This window comes from Myotis myotis, unplaced genomic scaffold (genome assembly GCF_014108235.1).
Source record: "Myotis myotis isolate mMyoMyo1 unplaced genomic scaffold, mMyoMyo1.p scaffold_m19_p_6, whole genome shotgun sequence".
NCBI lineage: Eukaryota > Metazoa > Chordata > Mammalia > Chiroptera > Vespertilionidae > Myotis > Myotis myotis.
In genome coordinates, this window is record NW_023416368.1 from 8,311,251 (window position 1) to 8,325,067 (window position 13,817).

The 13,817-nt window shown below is 46.9% G+C and overlaps 1 protein-coding gene across 7 annotated transcripts in view; it reads right to left on the reverse strand.

Moving 5' to 3' along the window:
• Positions 1-13,817, reverse strand: part of TENM2 (teneurin transmembrane protein 2) — an 897,969-nt gene that overhangs the window by 48,922 nt on the left and 835,230 nt on the right. For 6 of the 7 annotated variants that reach the window (XM_036312664.1, XM_036312661.1, XM_036312660.1 and 3 more), the window contains 5 exons: positions 13,651-13,794; positions 12,759-13,008; positions 5,463-5,483; positions 2,278-2,510; positions 956-1,110 (listed from right to left, as the gene is read on the reverse strand). In XM_036312664.1, the coding sequence (XP_036168557.1) occupies positions 956-1,110; positions 2,278-2,510; positions 5,463-5,483; positions 12,759-13,008; positions 13,651-13,794 (803 nt within the window). The remainder of the gene's footprint in view (positions 1-955; positions 1,111-2,277; positions 2,511-5,462; positions 5,484-12,758; positions 13,009-13,650; positions 13,795-13,817) is intronic. The other variant, XM_036312658.1, reaches the window with a different exon arrangement.

A 13,817-nucleotide genomic window follows, 5' to 3' on the forward strand; every position in this document is an offset into this window, starting at 1 on the left:
TTGAAAAAATGAACTGGACAGTCCTGGCCGGTGTGGCTCAGTTGGTTGAGGCTCATCCCATACACCAAGAGGTTGGGTTGCTGGTTTGATTCCCGGTCAGGGCACATGCCTGGGTTGCTGCCTTGATCCCCAGTTGTGGGTGTGCAGGAGACAGCCAATAAATGCTTCTCTCTCATCCATGTTTCTCTTTCTTTCTCCCTCTCCCTTCCTCTCTCTCTCTCTCAAAATCAATAAAAACATTAAAATAAATAAAAGAAAAAATGAACTGGACAAAACACATTTCTTCTCTGCAGAATTTGAAATGAAAATCTCAGTGGAAAGTTGTCAGTTTGTTGTAGAATTTGAGCTGAAATTAATGAGGTTGACCGAGGGTTGAAAGGCCCCTGTAGGAAGGGTCCACATCTCTCTACGCCAGGTTGTTAGTCCAGTTTCCTAGGCTGTCCAGCTGCATGAGCCTGCGTTCTCTGCTGCAGCAAGAGCCCGGACTAAAGAACATCACTTGGGGCATTGTGTAGAGGGCTCTGCTCCAGCTCTGACTGCACAAAATAAAGGTTTATGTAGTGAGAATGCAATCATTTCAGATTAACAGGGAAGTTCTGATGGACGTATAACACTGCACGGTACATTCTCAAATAATGATGGAGAAGAGAGGCAATTACACAGGAACTCCTACCCTGTAATCTGCCACGGCTGCAGTAGGCACCAGCTCCACTTTTCTGAGCAGAATTTCTCTCTCTCTCTCTCCCTCTCTCTCTCTCTCTCTCTCCCTTATCCTACCTGACATTTCCCAGTCTGTCTTGCTGCCTAGTTCATCTCAAGCCTTTTGCAAACACACCTGTGATCTCTATCTATATCTCCCCCTTTCCACTCCACTCAGACAGGTTGCTGGTGAGAACTTCAGACCAAGAACCAGGTGTGGCTTAGTTAGTGATGAGAAATAGAGAGAGAGTCCTACCTGGGCCACATCCATACTGGAGTCACAGCTCAGTGGCCGGACGGCAGTGAGGTCATTCGAGCCCAGCAGGGTGGAGATGATTCCATTCTGGTCGACCTTCCGGATCATGGTGGCATCGACGAAGTACATGAGGCCATTCTTGTCCACTGCGATACCTGAGCAAGACAAACGGGGGGAGTGTGTCTCTCGGCAAGGAGCAGGGCTTGCGCGGTGAAGGTGGGGATGGATACTGGGCCTTCCCTTCTGGGACCTTACTGAGAGGGTATTACACTCAGAGCAGTGGTTCTCAACCTTCTAAGGTGACCCCCTTTCTCATGAGCACTGCGTTGAGATCTGCATAATTCCTGGGGTGCTGGCTGTATCATCACTGAACTGCAGAACAAACCTTGGGCTGCAAATGAACCAAGGCTGCAAATGAATGGATGGGGAAATAACGTTGCATCTGTTCTTTTTGGGAAAGCAGTTATTTCCCAAGTTCCTTGCTTGAAAAATTATTGGTGGTAAATTACTTGACTACCCTTCACGACTGATTGCAACACTGAGGTAGAGAAATAATGATTCTTGCAGCCACACTCGCCCCATTCAGAGTGTATCCTCCAGGAAGCATTCCCCATGAAGCCCTGACTTCACCTAGCACATCAGCACCTTGGGGGAACGCAGGTCCCAGGACCACCCTTCCCCGCCTAAGACACAGACAGAGGCTTCTAATTCTTTTGCATCTTTATTCTCATGTCCACACCCAATGCTTCTTACCAGCTGCTTTCAGGGTAGCTAAAAATGGTGACAATAATTGGACCTTCAAATGATTGTCCTTAACCTTAATTATCTATTCCTTTTCAAATAGAGATCCATTGGTTCCAAGAACCCCTCCCACCAATCCCAGGTCCTTGGAAATTATGCCCATTCTTACTGGGCATTTACAAAATGTCAGGCGCAATGCTTTAGACTTTGTGTGCACTGTTGTCTAACAGGAACATCTGGGAGAGGTTGGAGGCCACCCACTGGGCTCTGTGCTGTCTCCAGCCCACACAGCTAGACCTCTGGCTCCTTCCGACTCTGTGACTGACTGCAGTCAGAAGTCTCCAGGAGCAACCACTTTCCACTTGTAGCATATGTGGGTGGTGAAGTTTACTTCAAATAAAATAAATACACTTAAAAAAAAGACACTCCCCCACACACCCAAGCAATCGATCAGAGTTAAGCCATTCTAGGGAAAGCTGTGCTTAGAAGTGCCTGGGCTCGGCTGAGCTCCAATAAGGAGAAAGCCAAGCTCGTGGCCAGCTCTCTCTCTGGGGCGGGCTTCCTTCCTCTGCAGGCGTTACCTCGAGGGCTCATGAGGGTTGCATCCACAGCCTTCCCTCCGTCCCCACAGCGGGCCTCATCAAAGGGCAAGCATTGCTCTCCAGTCCCTGCCACGACCTCCGAGTTCCCGGCCAGGTCTTTAGCTCCGCTCAGGGACTTGACTCGGTAGATGCGCCGACTGTTGGTGTCAGACACGTAGAGAGAGCCCGACACGGGGTCTACTGCCAAGTAGTACTTGTGTGCTGGGTTGTTGCTTTAGTGGAAGAAACACAGAGAGAAACAGGAAAGGGGTGATGCAGATGACCTGCTCCACCGAAGAGATGACAAAAATCCTAGCACGACTGTAACCATTGCCAATGTCTTTCCACTTTAGTGAACTGGAAAGAATCTACCATATTAACTTAGTGCTCTAACACACCATGGTTTTTAGCTACTTCTAATTGGGCTTAACCTGCTCCCGCCATCAGAGAATCTATCGCTTCCCATCATGCTACAGTACCATTGCTTCAATTAGCCGATGCGAAAGACCCCACTCTGGTCCTGTGTGTGTGTGTGTGTGTGTGTGTGTGTGTGTGTGTGTGTGTTTTGTGTGTCAGCCTCCTTGATCCCTCCGTGGGTTTAACATGTTCTCAAGGGGATCTAGGGACACTTCCCTGGGACAATGTTCTCTTTTTAATCCGTGCCTCCCCAGTGCCTCCGAGATACTGGATCATTCATCCCGCAGCCGCTGGGAATCTTCCTGGTTTTGTAATGGGAGGCACCCCAGCCCTCAGCCTCAGATCTTTGCTACTAGTTCTCAGTGTGGACACGAATCAAGTTCGTGTGAAGGAGTGTGATGTCCTCCGGACACCACGTCCAGAATCTGAATTACTGGGGTTGGAGACCCAGTTTTTGAATCATGGGTAAAATGAGGACACAGGTATGGACCAAGATGGGCCAGGGCCCTAAGCCTCCTCAGGAGACAAATACCTTAGGTGTGTGGAATGCCTTAGGAAGACATCAAGCCTCAGAGGCCTAGACCTCTTTCTCTGATCTCCTATGTGTTACTGAACAGGACAGAGGAAGATCTGTAGACTTGGCTCAGGAATGAGACACAGAAAACTCTAATTCAACTCTGACTCGGCTGGTGACCTTAGGTAAATCTTCTGGCTCTGCTGGGTCCTAGATTCCTTGTCATGAAGAAATCAAATCAGACCACTCTCATGTTCCTTTTGGCTCAAACCCTACAGCTTCTTCCCTTTGCACTGTCTGTTGCTGGTTGGAGGTTGAGGCCAGAATGGGTGCTCATGCCCCTCCCATGCTGGTTACTAAAATCACGGCCTCGGGGATGCAAGCAGCCAACGCTTCTCCGCCCTAGGGTGACAGATGAGGTTTCCGTGCCCAATGCCTAAAATGAACGCAGGCTTTATTTTTTATTTTTTAAAAGTTATTTTTCAACTGCAGTTTGGCATTATGGGAAGGGAGGAGCTGGGAGAGGTGAAGGGTGGGCGAGGGTGATAACAGTGTTGGATGCAGTGTCCTGTAGACACCAGCTAGTAAACGACTAATTAAAACACCCCCGTTTGGGTTCTTCCCTGATTTAAGGAAGAAAAGAAGAAGGAAGCTATTTTTAGGAACAATCTGTGAAGCGAGACCATCTTTAATTCCAGCTTCTCCTCAGGTTGCTATGAAGACACATAATTGAACTAGAAGTCAAGGTCTTTCTAAAATTCCAGCCTAGATAACTAGTCTGGAAGGGAAGGCTACCCGGATCCCTTCCTTTCTCTTTCCTTTTTTTTTGGCTATTAAGTCTTCAGAGAATATCCATATATACACAACAAATGAGGGTAGAAAGGGAGATATTTGTGCCATTTTTAATTAGACGCTGTACTTTGTTACTGAGTGGACAGTAGCTGGCGTGGCCAGCAGAAGGATCGGGGCTTTGCACATCTGTGCCTATCTGTGAGCAAGATTAATTAATTCTGGACTTTCTAGGAAGCCTGACTCAGGAGGCTTTTCAACATCTCTGGCAGAGAGCAGACAGTTGAGGGTGTGGGGCTATTCTTGCTGGGGCCTCCTTCTTCCCCACGGCCTCTTGCTCATTCCCACCGGATTCTTGCAGGAAAACTCAGCTAGACGCACAGACATCCTTCCACTTCTGTGGCTAAGGTGAAGGGCCAGTGGGGTGAGTTTGAAGGGGGGTGTCCCTCCAGGGTGTTGCTGCTGCTTTTATTATTTGATCCATTGGGGTGCCTATAACCAGCCAATTTGGGGGTGCCTGAGAAGAAGGCAGAGGACTCCTCCTATGCATTGCAGCTTTCCCACTGACTGGGATGATTGTGGGTATCTGGACTCCACCCTTTGGCTAATTTTGACCTAACATTTCATTTTAAGGCGCAAGGGAGAGGCATGTCTCTCGAGTATTAAAATACATTTCCCTTGAGTATTAAAAAGCTTTGCTTTTTCTTGTCTCCCAAGTAAAAGTGAGATCATTTTTCTTCCAGAAAGCTCATGCTACATCCATTTCAGTGCGCCTGAGGCAACCTGGATTTGTCCTAACTTTGTAAGGGGAAGCTCCCCAGAGCCGTAGGCACACATATGTGTGTTGGTACCAGTGTGATTTTAAATGCTAACCTTGGAGCAATTGAATGACAAAGGCTATTGAGAAAAAAAGTACTTGGTCTATACCCTTCATACTACTTAAAAGTGACTGAACTCCATGAAAATCCCCAACTCATCCAACTGTTGGATTCATTCTGACCAGCAGATTGGCAATTAACTTGTTTTTTTTTTTTTTAAAATGACCATATATCCAGGGGGGAAAATCATTAATGAGTTGAAAATGAGTTTTTGACCCGTTTCCAGTTCATTAAAGCTTTTGTGAACCCAGTCCAGCATTTACAAAAGCCAGAAGTTTGCCTCGACTGTTTAGCCCAATTATGGACTGCACTGAGCAGTTGGGATAAAAGTTCGCTGAGGGTTCATTATCTTGCTTTTGCATCTCCCGGAAATTCTAATTACTGTCAGCTTATTTGGTTGCTTTTTGACTGCATTTCATAATTGCCAAAGCTTATCATATCTACAACACACAATCAGCACATAAAAAAGTGACTATATTTGGTACATAAAAATATACAACATTACATAAGAAGCACGAAACAGAAAGCAAAGACAAGGAAGCAAACGAACCATATCAAATTATACAGGAAAGAGTTTTTTGTCTTACCTATGTTTAAACTCTTTATTTCTTTATAGAAAGAAAACAGAAGGAAAAAGAACAAACAGTTAGCTGAAGAACTGATGATAAAACAAACATCACATTTTCGTTTATTTATTTTTTTTATAAAGGGACCGAAAATAGGCCGTCTTTTTCTCCCCCCCTTCTAGCTGACAGCTCCTGGCTCCATTTCCTGGGAAGCCCCCTGATTTGGAATTCCTCCTGGCCATTGGGAAATCTAGGCAAGAATGCTTGCATTCCTGGACCAGCAATGTGGCTGTCACACAGGTGGCAATGGGTAAGACAGGTCTTCTGGCCAATGGAGGGCTGGCAAGCAGGTGACCTCTTGCATGCCAACACCTGCTGATGAGTGATGGCTGCGGCGGGACAGGTGCAGAAAGATTCTGAAGCCAAATTCAAGCTCAGCTATGAAGAGCACCGTGACTCATCTGTAACATCTGCCCCGGGTGTGGGGGGGATCCTGGTGCCACCTGGGCCACCTACTTGCCATCGGTGCATTACAGGGTGGAGCCAGTACCACCCAGGAGAAAATCCCTGCCCACACCCAATCTTAGTTTGGCCAATACTGTCAAACCCTGAGAATCACAACCATTTCCTATGCCTGCTCCCTGCCACCTTCCCTCTCCCCATCCAGTGTTCTTCTTAAATGAAATTCATAGGTAATCAGATCCTATTGTCATCGGAGCCAAAGACCTTTCCTTTTTGGAAAACTAGTAAAAGTTTTGCTGTTTGTTTTTTTTCTCTTAAGAATAAAAAGACATGGCAATTTCAACAGGAAAGTGGTGGGAAGTTAACTGCATTACAGAGAAAAAAAGAGAGAAACTGCTCCCTGTTCCTGAGGCCTCCAGGCTAAGGCAGAAGGAGCCCCACCCTTCTTTTGCTTCGGGCCGAGGGAGGAGACTTCAGGGAGAGAACAAAGAGGGTTTGAGGCCTGGCTCCTGCTCAGGTGCTGCTCAGGCCTCTGCTGGGGGCCATCATTAGTGGTGGGTTTGCACAGGGATTACATTTTTATATTTTATTCCAACGTGTTAGTTTTTGCAAAAAAAAAAAAAAAAAAGTTAATTAAATGATGCTGATAACTCCTGAGCTCTGACTGACATGGTACAATTTGAGATTCATTCTGCAAAGCGTGGTGCACCGGGGCGGCAGCCGGGAGTCTGTGTGTCTGTTTTATATTGCTTAATGAAAGTGAAATGTTATCTGCCACCAGTGGTAGTCATATTTGGCTCTTAATTATTGCAATATCAATTCCACTTTTTTTTTTTTTTAAAGTCAAGATTTTGTAAAAAGACTGGATGGGATTTGGGTCTGCAAACCTGACCTACTTATTGCCTAAGAACATCTGCTTTAAGTTGATTAAGATAGTATCTATGTTGGAGGAAGGAAAAGGGCAAGGGTGGGGGACCAAGTCACTGAGAGTACAGAGTCTGAATGATCACATGGACATGAGCTCTGCTGAAAGGCTGAGGTCACTGCTATTCCAGTCTAGGGCCATCAGCAGAGTGGGTGCTTAGCAAGAAACCAAAATAACAGCATCGTTGGGTCTATGTATCCCTATGTTCAAAGCCCAGGCTTTGTGTCCGTGGCCTCAATAACACCAAGCTTTTAGGCTTATGCTTTGAGGAAAAAGTGGTGCCTCAGGTTCAAGAATGGAGGTGGATTAGCCCTTCACACGGTGGAGTCTCAATGACTCCCCTGGGGGCCTTCAGGGTCTCTCCGAGCGCTCTCAGCTTGCCTTGCAGAGCACTCATCAGGCTGTCTGGTGATTTATGTGTGTGTGCTTGTCTTTGTTGTGAACAGAAGAAGTAAATACGGACATGACTTATTCTCAGGCTGCTGATTTTTAGGAAGGAGTCCTGGAAAGAGGTAGACTGGGCAAATGGGTTCTTGAGTGATGGAGAGTGGGAATGAGGCTGGGTAGACCCTGCCTTGGACTGGTTCCAACCCCTCATATTCTACCCAGAATCACAAAGCTGCAATCAGCTGTTGTCTCTTTTTTTTTCTTTTTATAAAAAAATTTACCTTTATTGTTGAAAGTATTACAGATGTCCCCTTTGTTTGTTTGTTTTTCTCATTGACAGCCCTCCCCCCCCCCCCCCCCCATCCTGCACCCACCCCTCCCAGGCCTTCACTGCTCTATTGTCTGTGACCCCGGGCTATGCAGCTGTTGTCTCTTTTCTATTCCAACTCCCTCCGCACCACAGAAGAGGGTGGAGTTGGAATGGCCACATTTTTTGTTTGTTTGTTTTAGTTGTAACTAAACAAAAGTGAGTTGGGACACACTTAGTTTACTTTTAGGGGGATGTACTTATGTGGTTGCTATGTCCTCCTTGCACCATCTTGTTAGGTTATTGATAGACACTCTGGCTAGGAAGGACTTTCAGGAATGTCCCTTCCCTGTTGAGCTGATTCATCTCCCACCCTGACGGGAAGTGCAACGCCCAAGGTAGAAGTCACACTGCACTATTACCAGGACATCAGTGACAAACTGGCTGATGAGTGTCGGTCCAAAAAATATTTAGATTATTCACTGCACACAAAAACCTGAAATGCTCAGAATACTATGAAAGAAGCTTGATGAAGTTTTCCCAACATTGACAATTCTAACAATTCTCACGACTTTGCCCATAATCAATCATTGAACATCAAAGAAATATTTCTAATTTATCAGCACTCTGAAGCAACTTTTGATCAGCTATACTGAAGGCAAGACTGAATCTATCTCTTTTTATAGATAATGATGTTACAAAGTCATTGTCATATTAAGAGACAATCAAAGAGGATGCAGTCAAAAAGTGTAGGAAAACAAGTATCCTGGACATGTATGAGTAGTTAATTAATAAAAAATTTAGGTTATTTTTCTGAATTTTGTGATGTTTGGAGTAATTGTCAGCTTTTCAAAATCTGCAGTTGCTTTGGTTTCTTTTCTCATCCTAAATAATTTCAGTTTCATTCTGAAATTGCACGAAACCTAGATCTGCCTTTGGTAAAAGAGCTCTTTGAAAACAGAGCCAAGAACTGCCCAAAGTTTTATGGTGATATTGTTGTTACTGCTATTCTGGGTGCTGTGGTCTCCTGATCTCCGTGTTTATACCCTGACTACACAGGGCAAGTGTCTGCTCTCTAACTAGAACCATCTTCCTCCTGAACATCCTGTGTTGGCATCCAGCAGGGTCTGTCCTGGTTGGAACTCTCAGGCAAAGCTTATCTTTGCCTGGTGAGGCTTATTCCAAATTCTGCTGCCCTTGCCCTCCTTCCGAGGCTCCCTCTTTCTCACGTCTCCTCCCTCTCTAGCACTGACAACCCTGAGCCAGACATTCCCTCCCCTGAAGAGCGTCCCCAATGCAATGATGCCGTTGAGTCACCCCAACAGCACCATCAGAATCTCAGCATGGCAAGTGTTTTAGTTGGAAAAAAACATAATAAATATCATAATATAACTTTATATTTGGGAAATTAAAAAAATAGACTATGAAATATTATGGAAAGTGCAAGAGTCTTATGTTTGCCAAAGGGGCCACATTAAGAAAAACAGCAAGACACTGTCCCCTCCCTTATCAGTTACTGCCTTATTTTGGGGTCCAATTGCTAAGATAGTCTCAAACTGGGGGGGAAGGAAAGATTTGTCTAGGGTAGAAATTCACCCTAAGGTGGTAGTGACTGACATTTATTCTGCTCCACAGGGCACAGGTTTTCTAGGGATCACCTGGAGAGGGTGATAGTCATAAGAAGGGAAATGGGCTACAACAGGTCATGTCAGGCTTTTGGGGGAAGTGAATGTTGAAAATGTCTCCAGTGCTGGTGGCACTGAAGAAGGCTTTTGCCAGCATTGGACGTTTTCCAGGTGTGTTTTCCATAGGCAAAGGAAGGGAGAAGGACAGCGAGAGCACAACGGGAACGTCTAAATAAAGTTCTGATTCAGGCGCGGCTCTGGGGTGGGTAAGCGAGAGAGGGATGGGCACTGGCTCCTGAAATGGAATCATTGGGCTGCCAGCTCACACTGGAGAAAAGACATAAGCAAGACAGGTCCCTCCCTCCCTCCTCTCTCCCTTTGAAGGTTACTGTTTTGAAGAGCGGGGATTGACAGCCCTTTGTTTTCAGGTATGTAGTGGGAAGAAAAGAAGAATCAAACCAGTGTTCTTGTAAAAGCTTAACTTCTAATCATCTCTGGATCCCTGGCTGATGAAAGCAAGAAAGGCAGTTAAAATGGAAACAACAACAAAAAAAACCATATGGCTGTCTAGGGAAATTGGTAGTTCCATGCCCTCCAGCCATGTCATTGTCACCATGTGGGTGTGGCATAGCTCTGTGTGGGCCCTTGGCTGGTATCACTGATACTGTGGCTTCTACAACTCTAAGAAACACAGAACCAAGGGCAAATTCCAACAAGGGGAGGACACTGGTTTGTGTCTGTTTTAACTCAAGCCACAGGTCTTGAGCTGCTGGTGTGGATCAGATACTACTCTAGGCATCAAGGGGCAAAGATACCCAAACTGCCTGCTCCACAGAAACTCACACACTAGGGCCCTAAGATTTACACAGAAATATCTAAAAAACAAGGCAGTGAACACTATCAACTTTTGTGGAAAATTAGACAAAGTGACCCAGATGAGGTTGAGAATTATTTCCACTAAGGAGATCGGGCTTCAAGGAAGAAGGGGCCTTCAAATGGAGCCTTAAAGATGGGCTCGGTGATGAGGTAGAGAAGGTATTGTAAGTAGGCTGAGGGGCAGGAGTCAAGGTTGGGAGGTGGGAATGCAGCTGGCAGGTGCTGGTTCAGCGCTGAGCAGGAAGAGCAGTGACAAGGAAGAGGTGGAGGGCGACAAATGCCAGTGAGAAGCGTGACCCTCATGGGAAGGAATGCTACCTTCAGCCCCCTGCCTCCTGTCCTGGGTCTCCATGGCCCACAGGAGGCCTGAGAAGAAGAGGACTCTCCTGGGACAGAAGAGGAAATAAACATCTTGGGAAGGGGACCTCCTCGGGGAGCTCTAGAAAAAGTGGTTTGTCTGGCTGTCAACTTGGTAGGTTGAGTTTATCCAGCCTCTTCCTTTTTGCCTCCTTCTTCCTCTCATTAATTTTTTGGTTATTACACCTTATTCACATGAACTCCCCCTTTGTCCTTCTGTGGTGGTAGGTTGCTGGCTCTTCTAGAACACAGCTTGAATTGCCTCACTTGCCTGGGTGCCCATCTCAGCCTGGAATGGCTGCTCTTTGAGCTTTGGTTTCATCCCTGTCTGGACCTCAGAGCCCAGCACAGGTGTGGCTCACCATCACACTCAGGAAATGTCCACTGGACCACAGAGGTTGCAGCCTGCTAAGTGTGGAGCTGCAGTTTACTCCTTTCTTTTTACCTCTCCCAGGGCCTGGCACAGTCTCAGCTCCCAAGAATACTCAGCAGCACTTGCTGGCGCTCAGGTCATTGATCTCTCTCCCAGAAGGGGCCTCAAAGATATTAAAATGCAAGAGCAACTTGTGACTTCATCTAAGTCCCGCACCTGGGAGCTGAGGCTGCTGCAGAAGGGACCACCATCCCGTTAAATGCTCAGGTCAAAATCCTAGGCATCACCCTTGATTCTCCTCTCTTTCTCTCTCTCTCTCTCTCTCTCTCTCTCTCTCTCTCTCTCTCTCTCTCTCTCTTTTCTGTCTCTCTCTCCTTCCCTTCCCCCCATTCCTTATATCCAATCAATCAACAATTCTGATCAGATTTATCTTGAAAATATATCCCAGTTAGAATACTTCCCCATCTCCCTTGGTACCGCCCTAGTCCATATCACCATCACCCAAGTCCTGGACAACTGCCATAGCCTCCACTCTTGCAGTCTATTCTCCACACAGTAGCCAGAATGTCTCTAAAAAATGCAAATCAGATCACATCAACTCCACCCACTTTCTACTTCCACCTCCAATGGTTGTCCATTGCACTAAGAATATGATCCATTCTCATCAGCATGATAATGAGACCCTGAAGCATCAGTCCCCTCCCTACCTCTCTGACCCCCTCTGAGACACTCTCCCCTGAGCTCACCATCCTTCCGCCATATTGGACTTTATTCGTCCCTTAAATAAACCAGGTTACTTGCTGATATGAGGGCTTCTGCACAACTTCTCTCTGCCTGGAACCCTTTCCCCCAGATCTTCCCATGGTTGACTTCATCATTCAGGACCTAGTTCAAATGTCACCTGGTCTGAGAGGATTTTCTGACCACTTTACCTTATGTAGCTTCCTCATCCCTCCTCCATCCCCACCATAATTGATATCCCTTAGCCTGTTAGGTTTTCCTTAAAGTATTTAAGGCAACTTGAAGTTATGTTTTAGTTGTCCACATGATTTAAAGTTCCATATCAGACCACAAACACAATGACTAGGACTTTGTTGGTTCCTATCTACGCCGCCCCCCCCCCCCCCCCGGGCCCCCTCAGCCAGCCAGTCCCAGGCACAGTATACATTGCCCAAGTATCTGTTGAATACATTTCTCCCCTATTTATAGACTTCATCTCTCTCTACTTACAGATCCCTCTCAAGGTTCAATGGCCTGGAATCAACGTCCCTGGGAAGAGAGTTTCCAAGAAACTCTGTTCAGCACAGGGGAGTCTGGGCTTTAGACTTAGCAGCAAGCACTGAATCTACCGGGGAAGGGGGCAGGAGTTGCCTAGTGGCCTATTCTAAGTCATCCTAAGTCACATCCTAGTGAAAGTGGGAAGATGCAGAGAATTTACAGAGAGCTCACACATAGAGCTGCTCAACATAAACGTGTGAACCAGTAAATAATTATCAGTGGTTCTCAGATGTTGACAGGCACTGGAATCTCCCACCGAGCTTGTCAAGGATAAAGGATGCCTTGGCCTCCTCTAGACCGACTGGATCAGTCCTCTGGGGATAGGCTGCGGGAATCTGTATTTTTAAAAAGTGCTCCTTTAGAAACCACAGAAATGGACCAACAGCTTTGAGCAGCTCTTTCACTGTCTGGTGTGTGTTAGATTCAGGCCTGGGGGTTTGACAACACATAGCTACCCAGGTCCCAACCCAAACACCAGGACTGACATCACTTTTCTGGCTTGTAACTCAGGTATTGACAACTGTCTGAAATGCGTGTGTGGTGTTTTACAGCTACACAAAGCCTTTCCCCAAATCCTCACTTGAGTCTGGTCCTAGGTTTCGAACCTCACCCCATCACAGGGAATGCCTATTCTCTGGAGAAGCCCAAATGCAGCCACCGATTACCCATGGAGCCGTGTGGCCGTGGCAGCGATAGAACAAAAGACGGTGTCTGTGTGGCCGCTTACCGTAACTCCAAGATGCTGGTCACGTTGCGGGAGGGATAGATGCGCCGGATGTAATTAAAGTCGCCAACGAAGAGGCTCCCATCGACGCCCACAGCCAGAGCCACTGGGGCCAGCAGCTTGTTGCCTTCGGCGAGGCCGTTGCAGCTGGGGCAGGAGATGCTGCGGCGGCGGCCGTTGCCCATGATGCTGGTGATGATGGCGGGCTGCTGCGTCAGGAACTGGTTCTCCCCGGTGCCCTTGTGCAGGATGCCTGCGGGCGGTACAGAGGGTGGCCGTGCAGCCCTTAGGGCAGTGATGGCGAACCTATGACACGTGTGTCAGAGGTGACACACGAACTCGTTTTTTTGGTTGATTTTTTTTTGTTAAATGGCATTTAAATATATAAAATAAATATCAAAAATATAAGTCTTTGTTTTACTATGGTTGAAAATATCAAAAAATTTCTATATGTGACACGGCACCAGAGTTAAGTTAGGGTTTTTCAAAATGCTGACACGCCAAGCTCAAAAGGTTCGCCATCACTGCCTTAGGGAGACACTTCTATGGGCCTGCCGACGGGACGGGAAGAGATGTGGGAAAGAGAAACCCTAGGAAACATCAATCTGATTTCTTCCCTTTGCTGAGAGATGGGATGGGTAGACCCCGGGCAATGGGGTTGGGTAGGATAACATTTGTAGAGATAATTGAAGAGTTGTGAGGTACACGAAGGCGGACGGTCTGGGAAAACCAGCCCAACATTCTTTGACATTTAAAAAGAGAAGGTGGGAGAACCAGCGAGTATTTGGGCGTTTGATGAAACTGGCCGAGGGAAGGGGAGAGACTACCAATGCAGTGCAGAGAAGGCTCCAGGAGAGAGGAGGCCGTGTTTGAGGAAGGGAACGTGCTCACATACCACTCTTAACATTGAGGATGTGATGCTTGTCCAGGGACCAGCCGCCGAGGTTGGACGGGTCCAGCTCAAAGCCCTGCAGGAGGGCGGTCCTCTTCTCCCACAGGATGAGGCTGGGGCAGGTCTCATACTCGAACCCCACCGACACTGAAAGACAAGAGGGGAGGGCC